This window comes from Apus apus, chromosome 3 (genome assembly GCF_020740795.1).
Source record: "Apus apus isolate bApuApu2 chromosome 3, bApuApu2.pri.cur, whole genome shotgun sequence".
Taxonomy (NCBI): domain Eukaryota; kingdom Metazoa; phylum Chordata; class Aves; order Apodiformes; family Apodidae; genus Apus; species Apus apus.
In genome coordinates, this window is record NC_067284.1 from 56,620,025 (window position 1) to 56,646,338 (window position 26,314).

The following is a 26,314-nucleotide window of genomic DNA, read 5'->3' on the forward strand; positions in this document are numbered from 1 at the left end:
TGCACCATAGGCCTGAGGCACCAAAAGCTGCTGGGAACTGCAAGATCTGACAGAATAGGGACTTGGAGAGCAGCAGGAAACAAAGAAGCTGCTTTCTCACTGGTACCAGAGCAATATATACAGCTGTGGAAAATGGAGCTCCATCCCTGGACTCTCTGTAAAAGCATCAAGAACGTGCCCTCCAGGGCTCAGCTGCAGCCCACAGCAGAACATCCACATTCTTCTCTCTTAACACTAGGAGATAATAGAACTGCTGGCAACCAGAACAGGAGGGACAGAAGCCTTGGCTACCCCTTACTCTCTTTGGAAGAACAGGCTTAAAACCAACCAACAACCAAACAATGCTAGTATTGACCTATATCTGGTTAGATAAGCAGGAAGGTAACGTGGCTGCAGATCCTTCAAGTCTGGCACAGACTTAAAGACATTGTCCAGTTTCAGGACTGAGAGTGTAAGACCACACTGAAGCCATCCAGGAATGTCACAAGCCACCGTATTTCAGGAAAAGATATTTAGAGATTAGGAAAGTACCTTCTTCAGTATGTATCAGGAGAGTGTGCATTCTCTTCCTTGATCCTTTTTCTCACACATCAAGCCTATGTCCTGTGTGTGCCCATGAGTACTGGGTGTCACTAGTTTCCTACTATCTGCAAATTCATTGCAAATTCACGTTTAATTTTGACATACAGGTTTTTTGGTTTTCTGAGGGAACTCCTTGAAACACTGTCTGGGTATAGCACACATCCTGGCATTACCAAGACGTCCTACACATCTTTCTGCCACGGTCCCAGTACAGATGGCTATGCTGCCTGATGTGAGGGCAGCTTCAAAGCCAGAACTGTGGCTACAAAGTCAACATACCTGCATAACCTCACAAGGAACCAGTTATGTTTCTTTAGGATTTAATGATGCCTGTGTGATTCAGCAAACTGGCAGGCCTCTGACAGGACGGACAGGCCAGGAAAGATCCACACTTACCCTGGACCTGACTCCTTTAAGTCCATACAGGTGCACACAGACCAGCCTGGCTCACTTACAGACAGACACACAATGAGTCCCACTTGGCTTTGTTTTGCCTTTCAGAGCACCAGGAGATGGATGTTGAGGCAACAGCCAAAACAATTACTTTTTCTACTGGCAATGAGAGCTACTGTGTAGTAAAAAGTGTAAATTACTCCTATTTTTACTTGCTTTTATTGTTTTAAATAATTGCAAAGCACTTATAAGCAGAACACCATGTGCTTTTTATTGCTATAGAACTACAGACAGGAATATTAAAAACCAATCCTCTGACAGGGGGAACCTGGCCACCTAAATCAATCATTACAGCAAAACAGGAGTGGTAGCATCCAATACACTTGATCGTGACTTAAGACACAACCCTGCTAACTCAGTACTGCCTCTTCTGACTATATTGAGTATATTGCCAAGACCTTTTTAAATGTTTTTTTTAATTAGTTTCATCCATTACTTTATTGTTTTCCGGGTCACAACATTTTACAGAAAGAAAAGCATTTACATTTTTAATTTATTATCTTCAAGACTTGATGCATGTTTCGGCTGACATGTTTCTGCTTACTATCATTTTTTTAAATCATGAACTGAATGACAGTTCTTTATGACCCACATCCGCAAAATGACTTGACTTTATGCTAAATCCTCCTTCATTTCCAGCCTAAAATAGGCTCCTACCTGACCTGCTGGTCTTGAGAATTTAGGCTCTTACTGAAACAGCTCTCCCATATGCTATTCTGCAACACAAGCAACACTAGTAAAAGAAGAAGAAAGGGGGGGAGAAAGACCAATTCCTACATGAAAGAAAAGTGTGTAGCGAAAGCAGGCCACATGTAGAGATGGTCTGTGTTCGGCCAGCTGGATAAATGCTTGCACCATCAACCTCCAAGGCTTTTTACTCCTCTTTTCACTTACTTCAACTAAGGGAGTCACCAGGTTACAACTGTTTGCTCTCTTGCAGGAGTTCGTGTCATGTTCAAGTAGCAGATGGAGGTTGACAGGTGTGATTTTGGGATTCTTGCAGATCAGTCATGTTAACCTCCTGTGCAGCCAGCATGATGGGACTGTTATACTTTCCTTTAAGGCAGAAGGAAACAGCCCTCTTTACTCACACATAGAGAATCACAGAATGCCAGGTTGGAAGGAACCTCAAGGATCATCTGGTCCAACCTTTCTAGATACTACTATAGTTGATATGAGATGGCTCAGCACCCTTTCAAGCTGAGACTTAAACTGTTCAATGTGGGGGAATCTACCACTTCCCTTGGGAGACTATTCCAATGTATGACTGTCCTCATAGTGAAAAAATTACCTCGTGCCTAATAGGAATCTCCCCAGCATCAACTTGTGCCCAGTACCCCTTGTCTTTTCCACGTGACCCCTTGTAAACAGGGAGTCTCCATCTTCTTGGTAGCCCTCCTTTATGTACTGGTACCTGGTAGTAAGGTCTCCTCAGAGCCTTCTCTTCTCAAGGCTGAACAAACCCAGTTTTCTCAGCCTCTCCTCATATGGCAGGTTTGGGGAACCGAGTCCTTTGATCATCCTTATAGCCCTTCTCTGGACCCTCTCCAGCCTGTCCACATCCATGCCCTTCTCAAGTATGAAGATCAGAGCACAGAAAGCAGCAAAGCATAGTTTAACACAGAAAAGTAAGAAAAGGAAATACAAACTTTTTTTCAAGGTATACTTAGTATGGGGAGTCTCACAACCACTTTACTACATTAACTGTCAGATCGCACTTGCTCCTTTGCTAGTCTGTTCCAATTAAAAGCTGCTCTGATATTACAGAAGATCTCAAGGTTGTAAATCCTATATCTGTATTTGTTCAGTACTAAAACAAAGCCCTTACCATCCAACAAAGTAAAGGAACAGAGAGACTATCAAGTTTTGGCCTGTTAACTTACACAGGTTGGAGGAATAAGACAGCTGGATGTTCATTAAACCTGACCTGAGAAAAGTTTCAGAGAGCATGTGTTTTGTTTCACATGCATTGAATTTTCCAAGCATTTAGTTAAAACAAGGTTTTAATTGCCTTTAATGTTCACGCATAGAAAAATACTCTTCCTACTGCTAAAATGAATATAATAATCTTCCATATAATACTGCATAAGAAAAACAAATATTACAATTATTGAAATGGTATTCACCATTTCTTGCTCTGAAGGAACTTGAAAATTACATTCAATAACAATATCTTCATGTATAAACATAACTTCAAGTATCTAGAAAACCCTTCCACTCTAGCATAGATCCTTGTAGAGATATGATAAAAAACCTCATGTTACTACTTAAAAACTTTCATTACACAAAAAACTTCAATTGCACAGGAGTTAAAAATTAAATATGATCCTTTTTCTGAGCATATTTTTCCAAACAAATCAATTTAAAGCTGCTAGAAACCAATATTCATTCCAATCTTCTACTCATTTAAGTTCATAAACATCCTAATATATTTTCAACATAGCAGTGAAACAAACCAAACAGTAAGACAGAAATATGTGACATTAATGTTGCAATTTAAGTATCTTTTTTTAGGTAGTAGACTCCGCATTTCCTGTATTTTTTACCTGTAGAAAACAAATAACCACTCTTCTTCCCAAAGGACTTCAATAATTTAATCTTTTCAATTTATGCTACAATTATTTTGTGATTCATCTCCATAGATGAACTGTCTCATTGTTAACAGTCCACCCAAAATACTGAAGAAACTTCTACTGCACAGATTATTATACATCTCATGGCAATTGTTGCTACTCTTGTAACTGTTACCTTACCAATTCTTACATTTTCTTGGCAGTACAAGACCAACACTGACGTAATGGTGTGAGTCCAGCAGTGGCCACCAGGATGGTTGCAGGAAAAGGAGAACTTGACATTCAAAGAATGTGTTGAAAAACTAGGTTTGTTCAGACTTAGGAAGGCTGCAGACAGGAACCTGACTGCTCGTGGAAGACACCTAACATGAGACTGCTGAGAAGATGGAACCTGACATTTCTCAGAGGGGCTGCAACATGGGAAATTCCCATTATTTGTCATTTATTTTTCATTTGACCATGAGGGTGGTCAAACCGCGTTATGGGGGCCCAGAGAGGCTGTGGGATCTCCCATCTTTGGAGGGGATTCAAAACTTCACTGGAAAAGGCCCAAAGCAACTCGATCTGTTTTTTTCTGCTTGGAGCAAGAGGTTGTACTAGAGACCTCCAGAAGTGTCCCCTTGCCAGCCTAAATTATCCTCTAGATGTCTCACTGTCAAACACTATTTTTTCACTAATGCCTGCCTTTCATGTAAGCAATGAACAAACTCAGCTTAATTCCAGAACTGTCAGTCAAGTTTCTTTTTATTCAGGTAATGCACGAAGCATCAAAACCAATGGTACATGGCTGGCCAACAGCCAAACCCCCCAGACAACTGCGTAGGAAAAGACCAAGTGCTTGATGACATAACTCGCTTGAGCACTTGGCACTGCCAGGGTCTCTATTATATGCACAGTTGTGGACATCTAGTTGTACAATTGCTCTACCTGGCATCTGGAAAGCTACAGCTATTTCTCATGCTCTACATTTTAGATACAATATACATTTTACAGCTATGTTTTATATTCACCTGCTGACATCAGTATCAAGTTTAGCACAGATTTTGTGTTGTGGGGATATTAACTTCTGTACAAATATTCTAAAGAAATGGAGGATCCATCAGGACTAGAAAAATGAAATGAGAGTTGTTTTCATAACCTTCTGACTTGGAAATGGTGTCTGTAGCTTGGCAAAGCTGGCCAGCATACAGTTTTATTTCCTTTGCAGTTAGCAAGTTTTAGCTCTGGCCAGATAAACCAGCTCGCTTCAGGGACTTGTCAACTCAGCTGGAGACAAGGAGCTTTGAACATGAAAGAAATAAAATTCCACACTGGAAGTAAGGCTTAAATAATGACATCCAATAGTAATCAACTAGGATTTAATCAACTGGGTTAACCTTGCTAGTGCATCTGTAATAAATATATGAATTAATGGACATAAAACAAAAGGCTGAGCATAATCTTCAAATTGAGCAGTTAAAGGTGAAACTGCCTGACTTTGCATGGCATAATTTTCTCTACTTGTTTCCCCAAGACCACTAAAAGATGGGCAAATGATAATAGATCCCACGCAAGGCAAAGCAGAATACCAAAGGAGCCAGAATTCAACACATCCTCAAAATAACATGTTTTAAATCCTCTTTCATCCAGCCCATTTTCTTCCCACCTTCCATGACACCATGGCTGACACAGAAAACATGTGGCCTATGTTCCTTCAAACACCCATAGGACTCTTCCACATGGAAAAATGAAGTGCTGGGCGGAGATGCTAGAGCTCTATCACGTGTCTGAATCTGCCACCTTGTGATAGCCTAAAAACCTGCCATGGGTAATTTACCCTGCTTCCCGGCCTTTATAGATAGTTTGGTTACAGCAACCTCACAAAATACTGTAGAAACATATACAACATGTCTACAAAACTAATCACAGAGATAAGGCCCCATGTTAACACTAAAAACTCACATATGCAAAAACAAAAGAGTAGGACTGGTAAATGGGAAAAAGCAAGCAAGATCCTTTTTCTTCCGCTGTTTTGCTATGAAATCCTTACCTGTCCAACCCCTGGCAGTAAAGGGAACAAGCAACACAAACTTGCTTCACTATCTGCTGTAATAAAATCAAGTACAATGCCTGTGACCAGGCTGCATTGTGCACTACTCAATATGCAGAAGATCTCTGCACTGCAGAATAAAATTAATCAGAGTCCTACGCAATGAGATTGGTTACACTGAAAAGAAGGCATTTATAAAGGAAACGACACACTGAAGAGAGCTTATGAACACCTGGCTGCTGAGTGAGGTCAAAGACAAGTACATAGGGTCCTGTAGCCTCAACACCAGGGCAAAACCAGAAGAACAGAAAACAGTGCTCAGCACCAGAATAATCTGGACATTTCAACTGACAATCTGACTGTTAGACCGCTTCAAGGAGAATTCCAGTAAAGGCAACCAAATGCTGTGGCCACATCCATATTTTGAGGAGATGTGTTCCAGAAGGTATCTGAATTGCACGTCTCCTGAGAGATCCTTTTGCACCATCCTAGTCGCACAAGGCCACAAAGTGTTCCCAGACAGACCTATTGAGAAGTGGGTAACAACAGGGAGAATACTTTTGAATTCAAAGCATCTGCTGCTGGGCCTCACACAGTCTCACCTGAGCACCTAGAGCAGACAGTGCCTGGTTTGGCATGTGAAGATGGTTTCCACACCCCTCTCTGCAGCAACCCAAAAGCTAGAGGAAATAATCCACTGGATTATAATCAGGGATACTGGTTTACTATTTCAGCAATTAAGGCTGTTATTAGAAAGGCAGACTGACACTGAGACAGCGCAAGACAAGCACCTCAAAAGCTGTTCAAGAGCTGTTCTAACAGAGCTGTTGCATTTTGATTAACATTAAAGACCTCAGAGACAGGAAAGAGAGTCAGGACAGTATTTCACAGATGGTACTTTGCCACCTGAATGTTGCTCCACAGCAAATCCAGGGTGGGAAAAAAAGTTCTCTCTCACAGAGAGAATAGGGAGGTTTCTGTCTGTGTTCCAAAGGGTTAGAAAAGCATTGAAGATATGGAAAAACATCTGCTTTTCTAGAAGTAACTTCCTTTCACAAGTTCAATGATAGGAAAACATCCATTTTTTTCTCTCCATTATTCCAAAGAACAGGTGTCTCAGACTCAGAGCTTTTGAAGCAAGCTTCCATACTGCCTTAAATCATCACAGCTACCCTGTGTCAGTGTTGTTCACAGAGTGGCTTTGGTCATGTAAACTTTTCTGAGCAAAGAGACCCAGAAGCTCCATACCACGTGCACACCAAATAGCACCCAAATCTTAAAGGAGTCAGTCCAAATCAACAGCTGGTCCCTCAGACAGTGGAACCAGATTAAAATTAACCCAAACTATAACCTCCAAAACACATGCTGTTTATAATGTAACATCTCCAAGTCATATACGCTGGAGATGTACAGGCCTGAGCAACTGCTTCTATCCACTGATCTATACTGCTGACTTATGTAGACATAGCTTAAGAGGGTGAAACAGACAACCCTCTATCTCCATTCACTTTTGAATGTATGTGATCAAAAGGCTTGTCTACATAACAACACACTTGCAGATACATATAAATGTGCTGGACACAAGGAGTATCTGCAAGAAGTATTTTGCCAATGCAGCTTAGGCTTGGTTTCAACATGCTTGACTATTAAGCAGAAAAGCCCAATAGGTTACAATTATGTGCTAATACTGCAATAGTATACCATTATGTCACATAAAGATACTTTTACAGTAGGGTTAGGGGAACAAAATGAGGGCTTCACACTACTACAGTGTTCTGGTGGCACAGAATCTGTATTCAAGCAGAAATTCCCTGTGCAGATGTGCCAAACAACCCCTGAAACAGCTTCCAAATTTATTATTTTCTATCAGCTGTCTATAAAGTAATTTTTCTTGTATTTTTTCATACTATTACTTTTGATTTGTTATTCCTAGACTTACCAACTGCATTCACACATTTATTATTGCTGTACACTATGGATTTTTCATATAATTTGCATATTGCTTACTACTTATTGCACATTTTAGAGATAAATATATAAGAATTTATTACTGCAAAAGTCTACTCTCTGATCTGGTTCCTTGGAGCCTCCATGACACCCAGTAGCTTGGAACTGCACAGCAGCCTTCTTCAAGGAATGCAAATTCTCTGATCCTCCAGTTTAAACTTAGTCCTGCTTACTCCTTCACCCATGGAAGAGACAGATAAGCCAGGGATAGTCAAGCCAGAAAGAAGTGGTGAGCAACTCCTGTAGTCAAGCTAAAAGAGTTGCTTAGGCTGCAGTTGATGAACAGCAGAGGACTTCAAGCGTACCCACACAAACTGAGAAAACAGCTTTGGACATGTGAAGGACCTGACCTGCATCCGTGTTCCTTAGGTGGCTATTCCAGAAAGTGTGCCAGAAAGTGTCTAACTGTTGGCAACAGCCTGCAGTCCAAACCAATCAGGAGCTACTGCACTGAGAGGTTGGGCTGAACCCAAATCAGGTCCTGAAGCAGGTCTGCAGTATGGCCAGCCTTCTCGATCCCAAACTCTTGTGAAGCTCTAGCAACTTGCAAGGCTCTGATCACAAGCTCTGAAAACAGCAGCAGCTCATTAGGTCTTTAATGTTGGTGTGACACCTGAATAGAAAACAATAAAGCTGTACTATGTAAGAGGGACTGTAATGTTCAGTTCTACCAGAAAAGTACAGAGGAGCTTTGGACAACACTGTTTCCTTGCTTTTCACCTGGAAAACCATGAGCCAACTGTCACCTATGGTAATACCACCAACTTCCTCCATCCACCATTTGGATAAAGTCAGCATCTCCCTTTCTGAAATGCTTGTCACCTCTTTGCAACAGCTCACAGTGAAAACACGCACAATACACGATTCCCAACTCTCTCAACCTTGTTTCTTATTTTAACTTCACCATTTATTTCAGTAAGGCATCTGGGGATTAACCTTGAACCAAAAGAGCTAAATGCTTCACAGAACAGATTGATTTGTAAAAATATGGCTGAAGCAATTTGTCATTCTGAAATGCAGGATAGCTGATGAATAGCCAATTCTGCTTCTTGCCTTTTCTGTCCCTAAATATTTGCCAACTGCTTTGCCAAAGGACTTTCCTAATTCTACACCCTCCCCACTCTCTCTCCCCGATTACCAGGATCATACTATGTACAACTGTGGGTGTTTTTTTAAGCATTTGATATTCTCAGCTATTTTCCAGAAATAAATACTGGTGGTAAAGCACAAGTATTAGACAACTCGTACTGTATGTGATGCCAGGTCTGATTTTGTGACTTCAGTTCATGCTTTTCAAGTATTTCCTACCCTGGATGTAACCCATATTGACACTAGCCAGCATAACAGCACTTTCTCTTGGTATTCTAATAATCTGCCATTCTACAAAGTCACACCCTCACTCAATTCAGAGCAATTCCAAATGCATCTTTACCTTGCTTGCCCTCACTACATTCCCTTCAAACTGCAGGCACCTGCTCTGGTGTTCTCTGGGAGCTCTGGCATCCAGGCCTTTCACAGATCAATAGCAAGCCTCCCCCTAATGATCTGGGTTGATTTCCCCTTTGTTTTGACTCTCTTTACAAGGCTCAGCTGCATCTATTACAATTCAGTGTATTTGAAAAAGGCCAGTCTTCCTCTTAGAAGAGCTGAACTGTGGAAAACTATCTGACCTTAAAAATAATTTACTTTTACCTAGAGGCAATCTGTCACAAACATTGAGTAACTCCTGTTTCATAAGACCTGCAACAGTCTCACCCTCTAATTCAATCATATTTCTGGAGATTTTGTGCAAGGGCAGAGGTACAGGTGCAGACACAGGGCCACAACACTATCTCTGAAAGATGAGTCCTGGTGATAAGGATACTACTCACTGCTTCATGGGAAGGTGTTTCCTCAGCCCAAGTGGGAATCCTGCAAAAAGGAATATCCCTTCAAAGGCATATTATAATAGAAAATATAACTATACCTTTCAACAGCTGTCCTTGCCTTCACATGGAAATCCATGCATAATGCACTTCAGCAAACAGGAGTTCTCAGTCCTCAAAGGCAGATTTGGAAAATTCTTGTTACATCCTCACCTAGTGATCAATTTTTAGTAGAAGCCTTCTGACGCTTTCTTCAGGCAGGAACAGCTGCAGCTTCCTTGCACCCTTTGGTGCTAAACTGTATCTCACTAGCATTGCAAAAGCCTTTGGGACACTGGCTGGCTCCTTTCACCCTATTCTACTAGTTCAATCCCAAGAATGACTGTGACTTTAAAGATCAATACAGGAAGTTTTAACTTTTAGCCTTATTTGAAGCTTCATTTGAGCAAACAGAAAACAGCATCCTGGCATAAGGCAAGGCCCCTTAAGTGTAACTTCTTAAGTGGAAGTGTAACTTCTTAAGTTGGACATGAGTCAAGAGGCTCCCATTTTACTGCTTCCCAGTCAGTTTAAAACGTGCTTATAAGCTTTGCCAGATTCAACTATAGAAACAGATGGTGCCAGGGCTGACTTCCACATCCAAACTAATATAAAGTTACGTTAGGGAAAATTAAGAATAGGCATATCATTCAGATTAATGTAATTCAAAACCACCACTCCCAAAACTAACAGACCTAAAATCACTTTATGCTTTGCCTTAAGGACAGTCAGGTAGATGCAAAATTCAGTAACTGCAAGCTTCCCTACGTTTCACATTATCCACTTGTTGCACTCATCTACTAGTCAACCATTTTACTTGGAGACTCCGTCATGCTCACAGTCACAAACATTGTCCCAGTCCTCTAGGAGGCAATCAGCTAACCTAGTTTCTTAATCAGACATGGCTTGCTCTATTCCTTATTATCTAATCAATATCACTAGACTGCACAGACCTGTGCACCAATTGTTTAAGTCTCCTCATTGTTCTTATAGACTGGCAGACAATAATAGTCCCTGTGGTTGAAACTCACTTGAGTAGGATGCTTTGCAGAATGCAGTAATGTTCTGGGCTGAGTGACTTAATGTAACATCACATATAGATGGAAGCTACAGAGAAAATTATAAAATACACTTGCAACTCACAGTGACCTTTAACACTTCCAAAGAGCTTTCTCTGCCTTACCTTGTAGCTTTTTCAGGACAGCCACTTCCATCTTGAGAACTTGCTTGGGCTGCTGGGCTGATTCCACCTTCAAGGCCACATTCTCCCGGGTAAGCAGATCCATTGCCTCATAGATCTCCCCAAAGCCACCACCACCAATCTTCTTCAACTAGAAAAGTACAAAGAGGTTTGCTGCAATGTACAAGAGAGACAACATCAAACTAGCTCTCAAAGAGTTTCTTTACTGTATAGGAAGAACAAACTCAGCTACCGATGGGTGCAGTGCCTGAATGCCTTCCCTGCACAGCTAGGCAGAACTCCAGCTGCCCACTTGACTGTGTTATGTATAAATTCTTTGCTGTAACAACAATTAACAAGCCTAGCAAGTGATGACGAGATACATTGAAAAGAAAACTATAATGCCTATTACCTCAATAGTGTTCTTGCCAAAATTCAAGGAAAGACCCTTCAAGGAGACAGCACAACCACTATCCACACCATGGCAGGTAAACCCTGTAATATCCTCTCAACAAACACAACTCTGCAGTAAAATGCTACCATATTAGTCTAAACTAATGCTTTAAAGAAATAAGTTAAATGAAGTTCACACCTCATTGACAGGATTCTAAACACAGAACAAAACATCCAACTGTATACTTGTAGGTGCTTGACCTGCTCTGATAGTGAGGTTACTGCAGTGCCACATTTTGGTGAACTGGCAACTGCATTACCTCAAAACTGTTAGGTACAAGCCATAAGTACAGTTCCATTGTTTCTCATTGTCTCCTCTCTTTTTCTTCTTTTTAGTTTTAAACCACACCAAATGATGCTTTTTGTGTCTGAGCAAAATTGAAGACTATTTCATAATAGAAAGATACCACTACTTGGAAATCAAAGCTATTTCAATTGACATAAACTCAAAGCTAAGGATGTCCAGATTTAAGCATATTTGTAAGAACCTACTAGAGACAGATCATCTGCCTGATCTGGAGTAGCCACCCACTCACAAAGCAAGCTGGGATCCTTTGCCTCTCCTGGAACATGATTCCTTGATTCTCCTGCTGAAACTTCACAGCATATGCACATATAGTTATACATATGTATGTATAGGCCACACTTCTAATGTGTCAATGTCTATGCCAAGAAAATCATATTTATTTCTCTTAGATATATATTTTTAAAGCATACTGTGCTGCCCAGGAACAAATTCAGGTTTACAGCAGAGCTACATCAAAGCTCTTGCTTAACACTTGTTCATTGAACCTACTTGCAGCCCTTCCCTTCAACATTTTGTGTTCCCTCTGTTCACAACTGCTCAGGAAGCCCTGAGTGGTGCTTCTTTCTGATGGCAGAAGTAACCTCAATGAGATAAAAAAGTTTAAATCACGCAAATAGTCAAGCATGTAACTTACACAATGTTTAATGAAGTTTAGATGATATTTTAAAGTCTTCCGCACCACAGAAGAAGGACTGTCATGTACTCCTGTCCAGTTTACTGAGCAAACAACCCTGCCTCTCAGGGATGGGTTGTTTTAATTCTTAAGGTGAGCCAAACCATTTACTTTTCTGGTCCCAGCTTGGCATGGGACCAAAACGACTCGGCATGAAAAAGGTAGTACTTTCCTTATTAACAGCCTGGCTATTGCCTCTGAAGCTATTTCTTGATAACCCCTTGAGAGCTGCTGTCCAAAGCCACTCTTCTTCTTTTGTTATTTTCCCTCACAACCTTCCACTGGGCTAAAACAGGCATAGTCATATGGTAAACAGCCCAATAAGTAGGTCATCACATACTATTCAGAAATTATTACAGTGCAGCCCTACTTGGAAATTCACACTCAGACAGCTGGCTATTAAAAATCTTTCTACCAAAACAATACTACATTCAGCATAGCAACAACATGCTGGCTAATAGCTCAGGATTCAGTACACAAGACCTTCTGTTGCCTAATGTATTCATGACACAGAAAGGCAAGAGAAAAGGACGGTAAAAGCTGCAGAAAGCAAAAAGTTTAGTTGGATCTGGAAGGACTTTGAAGAAGCTTAAGAAAGTCTCAGTGGGAAAATGGGTAACACAACAGGCAAAAAGTCAACTAACAAAGGAGAAACACAGGCTACTTGAACAATCTCGCTGGGTTGCAAATTCAAGAAATGGATACGGGCAGAAATATTGCTGAGCAAGCACAGACTCACACAATGATCCTTTTCCACTCACTGGCCTTAACAGTGACAGCTCCCATGTCCAACGTTGTTGCCAAAATGCAAAGCTACTACAATATACATGGAACAACACAGTAATACTATTAGGATAGTGGCACTATAAGGATCTATAGGAAGGTCTAGTAATGTACAATCCACAGTATCAATCACCTTGCTGCTAGAGGCTCTCACTGAGTTAGGAGTGGTTCATTTCAGGATGAAAATACTTATATGGATCCTGGAAAAACTAAGAACAGACTGGGACTGCTACCCAGAAAAAGCAAAAGAATGTCTGCATCAGAGAAGCAGAACTGCTCATCTGGGAAAACAGCCAAATCAGAGGACCCATATAAGTCTACAGAGCAACAAATGCAAGATGACATGAGATCAAGATCAGAGCTTTGGCTGAATCAGAAAACCGATTTTATACACACAATCTAGCCAACGGATGCACCTCATTGCTCAAGAGCCCTCAAGCTGCCTCTGCTTCCTCACATCCTTTCTCACCCTCTTATGGAATTTATTCTCTGCTACACTTTTCCCAGCACACCAGATGGTCCTATTCATCATTACCAGCACTGCCATCCTCCTTGATTTTTCAGCAACATCCAGAGGCTATCAGCAGCCATTTCCTTTTCTTTGTTGCAGAGCAAGTTTTTATCTTGCAACTCAAGGTCTTGGCTGAGATCACAGGCTTATCACACAAGCACTTCCTCATTGTTTGGGTACTCTGTGGGAGTTCACTGTCTAAAATGAACTCAGAACTTCTGCTGGATGCAAATGAGAGATGGGCATATACCACTCAGGAAAATAAACTAATAATGAAACTGTTAAGCACAAAGACAAGAAAGAGAAGGGAATATCTAACAAGAGTCAACTAAGTGGTAATAATGAATCACCAGCCCATGCTAAACCTCACTGATTTGGGAATATTCTCATCCTGTTTCCTACCTTCCACTAGTCCATTTACTTTTAAGGCTGGGATACAGGCTGAAAACACCAGCAGGACTTATTCTGCTTAAATGCACAATCTAGGCATCAAGGTTTCCATTAAAGCCTGTGGAGTCAAGTGAATTTGATCCAATGCACGGATCTATTTGGACTGACACATAGAAAACTTAAATTAAGTAAGCTGCATCTCAGATGTGATTTCAGTCCTTTCAGCATCCCACTAATGGCCACACAACCATAGGGCTCAGTGTGGTGCTTCTTCCATGATCTAAAAGGCTTCATGCCACATTAGGCCCTTGGAGTAAACTGTCACCAAAAAGCCATTCTACTTGACCCTTCAGTGTGGCAGTCTCCAATCTGGGGGTTCCAGGATTTTCCCAAACTGGACTGTCCTTCAGGATTAGCAACACAAACCAGCCATGTCCTGATGGGGGGAAGCCACTCCCAACACCCCCCCAGATGTATCAGCAGTTACACAAGCTGCATATGGCTCTCTTTAAAAATCCTGAGACACTTTGGATTTATTCCAAAAAGAGTCTTGCAGCACAATCCTCCAGAGCTTATTAAAGATAAAACAACACACAGACTTCCCACTAAGGAGAAATCAGTACTCACAGAGGGACAATTAAAAAAATCCAAGACAGCAAATCCCCCCTCAACCAAAAAAAGCCTTCAATTACAAATTTAAGCTATTATTCAGCAAGCACATAAGACACTGCTGTCTAAACTAAGTCTGCTTTCCGAGGATATTATATAAAGACTAGACCTTCCCAGGAGAATGCTCCAGGACCAAGGCACAAGCAGTTCAGTGTCAGGATCACTGACAAAGTCAGGAACATGTACTCTGAATCCAGAGCAAAGGACCAAAGCAAGAGCTGGAGACCTCTGGTGAACTCAGCCAGGTTAAAGGCTGTGACCCACAAGCTTCAAACAGCCAATTACTGTGACTGCCTTTTAGGAGAACTTGTATAGGCAAGCCTGAAACTCCTGCAGCCTAACTCAAGGGGCTACTGGATCCAGAAATGGCTAGCAGGCCTCATTTACTTAACTACAGGTGAGGAAGAGTGGACCTACATTCACCAAACTCTAGGAGTCCACTCAACTCCCTTAGGAGGACTGGAGTTATACTGATTTCAAGGGAAAACTAACTTATATAAAAAAAGGCATGAACTGAGATGCCAACCAAGAAGTCAATGTGCCACATTGTAAATAATCTGAAACCTGCTAAAGCCCACTCAAAGTAATTCTGCACAAAGTGAGAACAAAAGAGGCCCCAAGACTATCAAAGCATCTTCCTTGTCCCAAGTTCCCCCTTGGAACCATAGCCTCCTGACCTTTGTGATGAAGATAAGGTGAAGAGTTCACAAAAATTTGTGGGGCTTCCACAAAGGTTTCAAAAATAAACAGAAGGACGCATGTAACCAAAACTTCAGTTACAGAATCTCAGAAACCTGGACAAAACCAAAGCATGGATGGTATCTGACAAAAGAGCATACACGTGTACAATAGTCACCACCTGTATTCAATGGTCAGTGCAGGAGCTGCCAACTATATCTAGCTAATAACTCTCAGTTGCGAATCCCAACTATGAAGTGTTTAGGTGAATGAAAGAGATACAACCATTCAGCCTTAACATCTACACCTAGTTCAAAGAAAGAACAAGTTATGTTTTACTTTGTTCCCTCCTGTGAACAAAGCAGTCATATAATTCGGAAGAGCATGTGCAGATCAAGTTACCCTCTGGGGTCTCTGCAAAATTCACATGGTTCCAGTACAGTCCAGATTTCATCCAGTCAAAGAATCAAAAATATCTGCAAGTAAAGAATGATGATGTAAAAGAATACTTAAAGTCTAAAAGTTTTGATAAAAAAGCATATGCACTCACCATCCATGCCTTTCTCCAAAAATAAGAACAAAAATACCATTGCTGTCAGACAGCCAAACTTTACTGACTTGGAATGACAGGAAAATGAACTACCAAGAGGCTAACTGCAGAGAACTAATACCTTTATTTGTCAAAGCTTTGTCAACCAGCATAAAGGATGAGAGGAGGAAAGGAATTCAAGGAATACATTACACCAATCTAAAATTAGAAACTGGTTCAATACTGGAAGTATGCCAGCACTAAGAACTACAAGGTTCAAGCAGATGCCCAGCCAGAAACAGTCACAATAGGAGGAAAAATTACACAAAAAAACCTTCTGGCAGCTGAACCTCAGCATCACATAAATACACCACACACCTGCTTGAGCAGGATCCATCACTCACAGAAATCTTGGACTGTCCAGCTTGGAACGCTATGGCTTAGATTCAGAAATGTCTACGATAAAGAAAAAAATGGTCCTACTGATGTTACAGCTGTATGCTCACTTCAAGGCATGCTCCCTTTTTCATGTGTCACTTGATCCTATCCTATCCATTTCCTTGGGCCAACAGAGGTTATTTTTGATTTTTTTTCCAGACTATTTCAAGCCCCATTACAGCCCACAGATCAGACTAGTTCTACACCAACATCAAGCACAGCAAAGGGACAGCACAGGAGGCCTGACTAAAGGGTGTGCACTTTTGGGAGGGCAGAAATGACTGTTCAATGAAGGCTCACAACATACAACTTAGCTAGAACAAGGCCAAATTCCCAGCTCTTCTCAGAGCTGGGAATTAGAGTATCTCATTTCTCAGGGACTTTAAGTGGAGTAATGACCTCACTGCTGTATTGAAAACTACTGTGAGATAATATTATAAAACATAAAAGGATATTTCTCTAGTTAGAGGTAGTTGTTGACAATATAGCTGCACATTTGTATATTTTCTAAGGCAGTTAGAAAATAGAGCTTATAGCAGTCCTCAGTCACAGATGCATGCATGAAGTCATTTAATCCCACATTTAGTGCTTCTACCAAACTTAAAATTAGTTTGAAATGTTCCCCTATGAACATAACTGAACATATTTTAGGCTTTATTTGGAGTTTTTGGTGCTTTTAATAGTTCTGCTGTTTCCAACAAAATTACTTTGTTTAGACTATGCTAAAAAACATTCCCATCATTTACAGAAGTTTTATCCGTCCTGTCTATGAAGGAGAAATGTACACTCTGATGAACAGTAAGAACGGTAGAAGCCAAAGCTAGCTAGGGCAAAGGAGAATGAAGAAAAACTGGTATTTGCAGCCATGCACCTGAAGCAATGGCTTAGCATCAGCAGAGTGTCAAAATTCAGCTTTGCAAAGAACATGAACAATCTGACCAAACTGTAGGCTCTGAGGAAATTGTCATTTGTGCAGGGAGGGTCATATAAAAGCTGCAAGCAGTATTTTCTGAGAAGTCCACAAGCACAGAGTGTATTTCAAGTCCTGTATATCAGTTAACCTGCACAGGTATCATCCTGCCAGAACAAGTATATGTGCTCCAGTCCAGAGCTGCAAGAGCACAGCAAGACTTTCCTTCATCTGTGCCAGAAAGCTTTGGGAGGGGGATAGGGATTGTCTCCATTTTGGTACTTCATCAGAGAGAAAACTGAGATTCTCCATCTGCTCTCAGAAAGCATGGAGAATGAAGAGCAGTTTGAATAGCTTAAATATAAATAGGCTGTTTGGGAATGGGCCAGACAGAAAAGTGATGGCTGTGGAAAAAGCAGGAGGAAAGTGCCAGGATGAATAAAGGTGGGCAATGGGGGAGTAACAAGAACAGAGTATGCTGGAACTGTCCAGGGCAACAAAGAGACACAGGCATGATGCAGGTCTAACAAAAGAGGGGTCTAACTGAAGGGGCTGTTGAGAATAACCTACCCCCAGTCTGGAACTGAAGCAAGTTGAGAGTCCTGAGTCTCTTTAGTCCTCTCCTCTTCACAGCCCACTGGAAAACTCACAGGGCAGCTGTGCCATAGCTAGTTAGCACAGACTTGGTGCTACTACTACAAATCACTTGTAGCTCAAACTAGCGAGGCTTCTGCTGGTAATCCAAGTTAAAAATGGACACAATGGCACACATGGGATTAAAGTTCTTTTCACCCTTTTAAAAGCAAAGCTTTAAAGCCAAAAAACAAAAACTCTCAGGAAAGACATACAGAATTTCGAGAAGTATAAAGGTACTGATCCTTTCATGTGTTATCATAGAATCATAGAATGGTTTGGGTTGGAAGGGACCTTAAAGACCATCTAGTTCCAATGCCCCTGCATGGCCAGGGACACCTCACACTAGACCAGGTTGCTCAAAGCCCCATCCAACCTCACCTTGAACATTTGCAGGGAGGGGGCATTCACAGCTTCCCTGTTCAAGTGTCTCACCATTCTCACACTAAATAATTTCCTGCTAATATTTAACCTAAATCTCCCCTCTTCCAGTTTAAAACCATTACCCATTGTCCTATCACTACATGCCCTTGTAACAAGTCCCTCCCCGGCTTTCTTGTAGCCCCCCCTTCAGGTACTGGAAGGTCCAGTTTCTTTCTAGTTTCTTTAACTAAGGTGATAATATAATGCTACTTCCCCCATCATCTCAGAGACCGCACTTTATGACTAATGAGAAAGCCTTACACCTAAAAGAAACTGCATTGTCTGAACAAATCTGGTGGCAATGAAACACGTGTCTAGAGGATGAGGTTCTCTCCATGTCTCTACCACAGCATCCTTGCATGATTCTGGTCAATCTGCTGAAGTCTCTGCTCACAAGCCATCATTAATCACATGCTCATCTGCTGAGTGTCTAAGGGAAGACAGACAGGTCCAATCTATAGAAGTGATGAGCATTATTAGATGTCTATGATGTCTAGCGGAGTTGTGCTTTGATCATATATATTAAGCAGTCTGTAAAAAACAATCAAAATCAAGATTTAACTAAATTTGAAACCTGAACTGTAAAAGCAAGCTAAAAGTTCTCTCTTGTGTCACCTGTTAGAAATAAAAAAAAACTGGCACAGATATTAAAGTAATAAGAAACTTAAAGAGTTGAGTTTAAATGGCAAACTCATGTAATGAATTTAGATTAGTGAGATCTGCAGTCATACAATGAACACATAAAAGATGGCTATTAATTCATGTACCCTATGCAACTTGCACAACAGATGAAACAGTTGTCCCATGAAGAACTAAAACTCTTCACATGATGATATAATTTTTTCAAGTATCCTAATTTCTACAGAAGTTGTAGCAAGAAGCTAATTACAGAATTTCTGGCTTTTGAAGTAGCTGACATTCCAACCATAAACATTTCTTTTAAAATTATTTTACTGTAATGCCGTTTATTTATAGGCACATTTGTAGAATTCTTTGCCACAGTAACTCAAAATCTAAGTTTCTTACTAAAAGATGACTCAGACTGCTGCAACAGCTCAATCCTACCTAAAAATCATTGGCAGGATCAGCCTTCTAAAAATACTAGACAGTCTAAAAAGCACGAGAGCAATATTAACTATCTTACTAACATGTCACTCCACTGTTGCTAGATGGAGCCCAGGACTAATTAGCCACGTTACTGTACTGTTACAGGAGGAGATCTGTTTGGGCCACCAGAAGAAGCACAAAGACAGAGCTACTCACCACTTTCCAGCGATCTTTGACCACATAATTGGCCGGAAGAATGTCGACCTGTTCCCCTCCTCCACTCATGTTTGGTTCGTCCTTGATGACTGCTGCTAGGCACTGCATTTGCCAGCCAGAGAGTATTTTGGTAGCTCCCGATTTAAATGAGCCATTTATCTGGGGAAAATAGGGAAGACGGGGAGGAATGACAAAATTAGTACAGATCATGGCAGAAATAATTGCTACATTTCCACAGGTTTTGCTTATGGCTAAATCAGAACCAGTTTCTTAGGAAAGAAGGCAAACTCACCTTGCAAACATCTGAGCTCACCTCACGCATAAACTTGGCAGAAGCGACCATGCTTCATGTCAGCAGCACAAGCTAAAAGGGTGACAATTATCAGCTATACCATGCAGGAGTCCAGTGCTTTTGGGCCTGACAGCCAAAAAGTCAAAGAGAATCTAATGCCAAATGCTGCAAGAGCTGTTATTGTTACCAGGCAAAAAGGTCTTGCTTTTACAGGGCAGCTGCTGCATTGGCAGTTTTTATAGTTTGCATTGGATAACATCCAACACAAATCATAAAGGTTTGCCAGGTATTGCATTCAATAAGTCTGAAGCATCTGAATAGGGTAGAAGGGCCTTTACAGAGCCAGGATTACAGACACTATCACTGTGATGAACACCAAGCAAAGAAGATGGTGGTTAGAAAGGGCTTCAGCCCTGTATAAATTAGTCCTCCTCATAGCAAACTGTTATGGTTTAAGTGGCTTGCCACGTTGTTGACACCTATAAGAGGAACTAGAGAGAGGGTCTTTAGGACCCCGAAGGACTCAGGAGAGTTGGAACAGAGAGGGGTCAATATTCATTCCTACTTCCTGTTATAGTCCATAAAAGACAGGAGAGCCGAAAGCTCAGCCCTTTTTTTTTTCTCCTGCACCTTTCTTTCCTTGCTGTTGCTGCTGCTCAGAAGTTCTTCAACTCTTCCAGGTGCTGTGAGGAGCCATAGACCCCTCTCCTGAGGTGGTCTTGCCACAAGAGACTCTCACCCACCTATTCCTGCCATCACCGAGATCAGTTTTGTATGTATCTGTATATAAGTTCATCTATCTGCTCCTCACCCCACCCAGTTTCAATTTCTGACCCTTAAGTTTCTCTTCCTTATTCCCCTTTTATCTTCCCTTGGGTGGGTGAAGCGGGGATAATAGGGAGCAATTCTGCCCTCCAGTTTGTGGTTCACCCTGATCACTAAACCAGGACACAAACTCATAGTGCTAAAAATGATGAAAATAAAATAGAGATAGCCTGTTCCTACAGTGTTTGCTTTCTACTTCATGCTCCTTTTTCCTGGATTTATAAGGGAGCTCCAGATAGCCTATGCTGAAATTTATTTTTTGTTTTGTGATTATTTTGTTACAATTATTCTACAAAAATAACTTTTAGATACACATTAATTCCACTTTTCAGGAAGAAATTAGTAGGAATAATAAAAGATGTTCCTAAAGCATTTTGTCTCTTCCTGTAAGATATTTTTCTGGCTTTAGAAGTAGGCTAGATTTTTTATTAAACATGGAACTTATTAAGCTTTCTTAACAGTTCTATCATTCTTCCCACAAAATACATATCTTCTTTTCTATAAATGAGTGTTACTGCAGCACTCTGACTGCAGACTTAAATAAGATTAACAACAGAAATACCAAATTAGAACACTAAAGCTGGTCATTCAACCATCACACTTCTTCAGGCCTCAGAAAAAGTAAAAAAGTCACCAGTGAATTATGAGCTGATGTAGAGAAAAGAGCTCATTCTCTAGCAATGAAAGGACTGAGAAGGAAGGATAGGAAGTGACCAGCATGCAGCACGCATAAGGAAGCAGCAGAGAGAAGTATGTCAAAAGTGCAAGACATAGAGGATGATCAAATAAAACATGAACAAAAGATCTCAAAGAGATCTTCTCAAAAGATTTTCACAAAAGGAGATTTCATCCTAAATGTAGAAGGTAACCACATGGAAAAAAGGAGCAGCAGATTAATGTGTTAAGAGGGCTGCTGAGAAATGTTCATACAATCCAACATCTGCTAAAGTACAATCAAAATTTCAGAAGAGCAATCCTGCTTTACTATCAAAGTCTGCAGCCAGCCCCCTGCTAGACCTGAATTTGCTAATGTAGCTACAGAAGGGAGGTGGTGAAGGATGGTCAGAGGGGGAGAGGTAAAGTGCTACCACCTCTACCCCAATACACAGCAGAGACCATAATTTCTGCATGGTAATTATTAAGTGGTGTTAAGGAGAACTGGAGAAGAGATGGAAGGATTATATCTCTTGAACTCCAGTAAAGCTGTTCCTGATTCAAAGGATGACCAAGTATATGAACTTTGACATATCAGCATCACTTTTAACTTCATAATGTACAGACTGTAAAATGTACAGATACGTAATTTTGAAGACAGTAACTGAGAAGACAAGAACTTTCAGATCATCTTTTCCTGTAGGAAATGTACAGGACATCAAGAAACAATTATACCTCTCTCCCATGAAGACAGGCAAGAGAGCTGAGCAAATCTAAGCTACTGTACAACTGGCTTCCTAGAAATAGTAAGTGAAGCAGAAATGAAAGCAGTTGTGAGAAAGAAAGAGTGACGACAACAACAGGATCAAGTCTTGGCAAACCTCAGCCTGAAGAAGTGTGAAATCAGCTCTTGCATACTGGTGTCTCTTCTCAGCCCATACTGGAGAATCTTTATAGTTTCATCCGTTAAGTCTTGGTCTTTAAAAAAACAGAAATAAAAAAAAATCATGCTTAAACAGGCTAATACGCCCCACAGTGTATCCTGACACACTGCTCTACTAGCTGTTTCTTCTATTTCAGTTCTGGTCAACAGCACTCGTAGATAGATGGTCTCCTTATTTTTAAGGTAGCTTACAATAATCTGATGCACTACAGCAGCAATTATTTAGCTGAAAATCAAGACCCAGCAGAGAAGCATGACTGCGATAGGCAACAGTAACAATCTTAGGAGGAAAGTATGGAAAAACTTCCTTGCAATTAGCATGTCAGAGTCTTATTAAATCAAGCACATCTGCCTTGTTCACACCTGTGTTCGTCAGTAGACAAACTAGACCAAGCAAAAGTAACTTCATACAAGTTGTTAAGCTGGAGAAATCCTTGCTGCAGCTGCTAAAAGCTTACATAGATTGAAAAAGTGACTTGACAAATTCACTAAAAATTCACTTGTGTTTTTATCAGTTACTTTCAGAGGAATTAGTGTATATATAACATAGATGTCTCCTTTATCCCTCCCAGGAGGTCAGAGACCAAAGAAGAAAGAATCAATCAAAAAGCCTCATATACACATTACCTATCTTACAATGTTATCTTTCCTGCAAGCAACATTTTAAAGAGCTGTACTAGAAAAATTATTTCCTAATTGTACAGGATCATAGCACTCTTAAAAATTAAACTTATAAATATGGACCATTTCCTGTGGAAATTCCTAATGTATGTATGAGATCTTTCTTATGTTATCTTACTTTAGTCTCAATATACGGTGATAGCAGTGCTTAACATACAGGCAAACTCAAACACCAAGTTGAAAACTCATTAGACAAAAGATGTTTTTTAAACAGCAGAACAAAGCTATGGAGGTCTGTCTCACCATCTTAATAAAGGTCCTAGATAATCCTAAGTGTCTTAATCTCACTGTAGAGGAATTGCAATATCCCACTTTATTTCAGGATACATCCTCACCTCAGGAAGTCTACAAATTAAAATAATTAGAACAAGTGAAGTTATTTATACTGCTGTAGGCCATGATCCTCTTTACTTGACCAAATTCCCTACCATGAACAAGGGATCCACTTTAAAAACAGATCCCAAAGATGTTTTAAAAAGCTGAGGCAAAGTACAGCTTTTTAGGTGAGACAAAGCTGGATATCTGCAAAACCAAAAGAAGTAACCCCATTAAACCGCAGTCTAGAAATCAGGTCAAGCTCCTTGTCCAGTATTTGCATGGGAGGAACAAATAAATAAAAGTTGTAAATAGAATTTAAGCATAACTTTGCTGTTCCCAACATGAACTCCACTGATATTAAGCCAAATGAAACAGATGGGATGGGGAATAAGAGGAGAATATAAAAAATGGGATTGAGAGTGCTTAGAAGTAATAAAAAAACAAACACAAAAAAACCACAAAGAAAAACATTGCAGATTCCAAGTGCAATTGAGCAGCATTTGGGCTCAGTTACTAGCAGCATTAACAGCACACACTCAGTGTTCCTCACTGTTCTACAAACATCACCTGCTTCCAACACAAAATGCCAATTCTAAAAATTAAATCTCTCAAATTAAAACAAATACCAGCCTCCCCCCCCCCCCAAATACTTGTATAATAATTGTACCATATACTAATTCTGGAGGTAGAAATGCATGTAACAGTACAGGAAACAAGTTGACTAAAAAAACCACAGTGCACTGTACTAACAGCCCCTCAGCCCTGGAATACATCAAAACCTCCAGCTGAACTTCAAAGAGCAATTAAAAACAAGTAATAGGCTGTCAGGGTAGGTCTGACAGCAGGAGCTCAAAAGGTTCCTAATTGCCCCTTGAAGACATGTCTTCCTTCATTGCCTGCCTCAGCTGTAGCAAACACTGCTTAGAGAGCAGGCTCAACTCCTAGCAGCTGCAGCTTAAGGTCTCCTCCGTCATGTTCTTCCCATAGGCCTACAAGGGCCCCAGCCTTTGAAATTCTGGATTTGCTATTCACAGCTTTTCATTTCTGTAAAAAACAACACTTGTAAAGCTGAGGTTGCAAGATACTGGGACTGTTTTTCACCTTTGAAAGGCTTACAACCATTAAGGAGTGATGTAGCTATTACTAGGAAAAACAAAACCAAAAACCCAACCCAACCAACCAAAAAAACACACCCCCTAAAAAGCTGCAATCAAGACAGACAGGTCTAGATTCTTGGCTAACAGGAGGCTGCACTGAACAGAGCACACGTAAATATATTAAATACGGTAACAGATGCACCCTGACAGCATTATTAAGGCTACATAGGCTACATGGTTGCACAGCCAACTTAATGTATTGTCTGCACACTGACTTATAAGTAACAGCATAGGATCTAAGCAAAATGAAGAAAACGCCCAAACATGTAATTTCATACTGCCAGAGACTGTATTCACATATACTACAGAGCAGTCAGACACACCAGTGATTTCTGTGCCAAAAGCACCTATCTAAAGGATGAATCAGCACAGTTAATTATGACAACAAATCATTAGGAATGCAAACCAGAAAAGCACACCTACACTACTGGCAGTTTATGTGATCCTAATCCTCTCCAACTACGTCTCAGCACCAAAGCTAAAAAAATGGGGAGAAGAGTTTGAAAGGGAAGTCTACTACCTTCCACCAGTCTCCCTGATGGAGTTTCTCCAATTTTTGATCCAAGCAGAAAATTAAATCAAACACATGAGATCCCTCCAATATCATAACCAGCTTCACCTCTACTAATTTAACAGGCAAACATTATGGTCTGCTTACAATAAACATTTAACTGCAGCTTAAGTGTAACTTCAATTCCACAGAAAACGGTGCTCATCTTACTCATTCAAATAATTTAATGATAGACACAGTCATCATAATTATCACAGAATCGTCATGTTTAGAAAGGACCTCCGAGATCACAGAGTCCATCCATGAACACAAAGTAACCCACTAACAAACACAAACAACTACACACACTCAACCAAAACCACCCACAGAAAAAACCCTGCAGACTAAGCCACTAGAGCATGCCCTGAAGTGCCACATCTACACGTTTCTTGAACACTTGCAAGGATGGTGACTCAACCACCTCCCGGGGCAGGCTGTTCCAGTGCCTGACTACTCTTCAGTATAGAAATTCTTCCTAATATCCAGTCTGAATCTCCCCTGCTGCAACTTCAGGCCATTTCCTCTGGTCCTGTCATTACTCACTTTGGGAGAAGAGGCCAACACCCACCTCCCTACAGCCGCCTTTCAGGTAGTTGTATAGGGCAATGACATCTCCCCTCAGCCTCCTCTTCTCCAGACTAAACATAACCAGTTCCCTCAGCTGCTCCTTGTATGACTTTTTCTCTAGACCAGCTTGGTAGGTCTCCTCTAGACATGCTCCAGCACCTCAATGTCCTTCTTCCAGTGAGGGGCCCAGACTTGAACACAGTACTCGAGGTGCAGCCCCACCAGAGCTGAGGCATAGGGGCAAGAGCACTTCCATCGTCCTGCTGGTCACAGTACTTCTGATGCAGGCCAGGATACTGTTGCCTTTCTTGGCCACTGGGCACACTGCTGGCTCATGTTCATAAGGCTCTCTAAGATGATGATGATGATGATGATGATGATGATGATGATGATTATTATCAAGGATTAAATAAACTTGTCAAAAAAGTATGCAGAGGTTAGGAACATAACATTAAGTCCCTGATCAGAGATTTGATATTTTGATTCAAATTCTGGTATTTTGCATGGAAAAATGACATATTTACAGATTTGCCACATAGACTTAACGTTGCCAAGAACTTTCTGAAATGTAATAAAAATTAGCATAGGTGGGGCAACTGCCACTTGCTACACTGAGATGTCATAAATGAGACTAAATGAGAGTGTGACAAAATTTTTGCAGTGTTCAAAGCCCACTGCTGACCAGAGAAGAGATTTCTTGAGACTGACAAGAACTTTTCACCATGCCAACTGTTAATCACTTAAATAATTTTTCTACAGCCCTTCTGTAACAATTGTCTAGTTTTTGTAAGGAACTCTCTCACCCAGCTGGAGCACACTCAGGAGAACATGTTCAACCTTCCTCTGACCCTTGCATATCCATCATTTCATTCTCTGATCTGCAGCCTCCCCATTTTTCAGTTTGCAGGCAGCTGATGACTTGCCCGAAGGTGATGTCTT

General features: G+C 40.8%; 1 protein-coding gene across 1 annotated transcript in view; it reads right to left on the minus strand.

Moving 5' to 3' along the window:
- Window positions 1–26,314, minus strand: part of TTBK1 (tau tubulin kinase 1) — a 103,847-nt gene that overhangs the window by 69,870 nt on the left and 7,663 nt on the right. Inside the window, exons 2-3 of the mRNA XM_051613983.1 lie at window positions 19,389–19,547; window positions 10,732–10,879 (exon numbers count right to left, since the gene is read on the minus strand). Coding sequence (XP_051469943.1) covers window positions 10,732–10,879; window positions 19,389–19,496 — 256 coding nt within the window. The 5' untranslated portion in view covers window positions 19,497–19,547. The remainder of the gene's footprint in view (window positions 1–10,731; window positions 10,880–19,388; window positions 19,548–26,314) is intronic.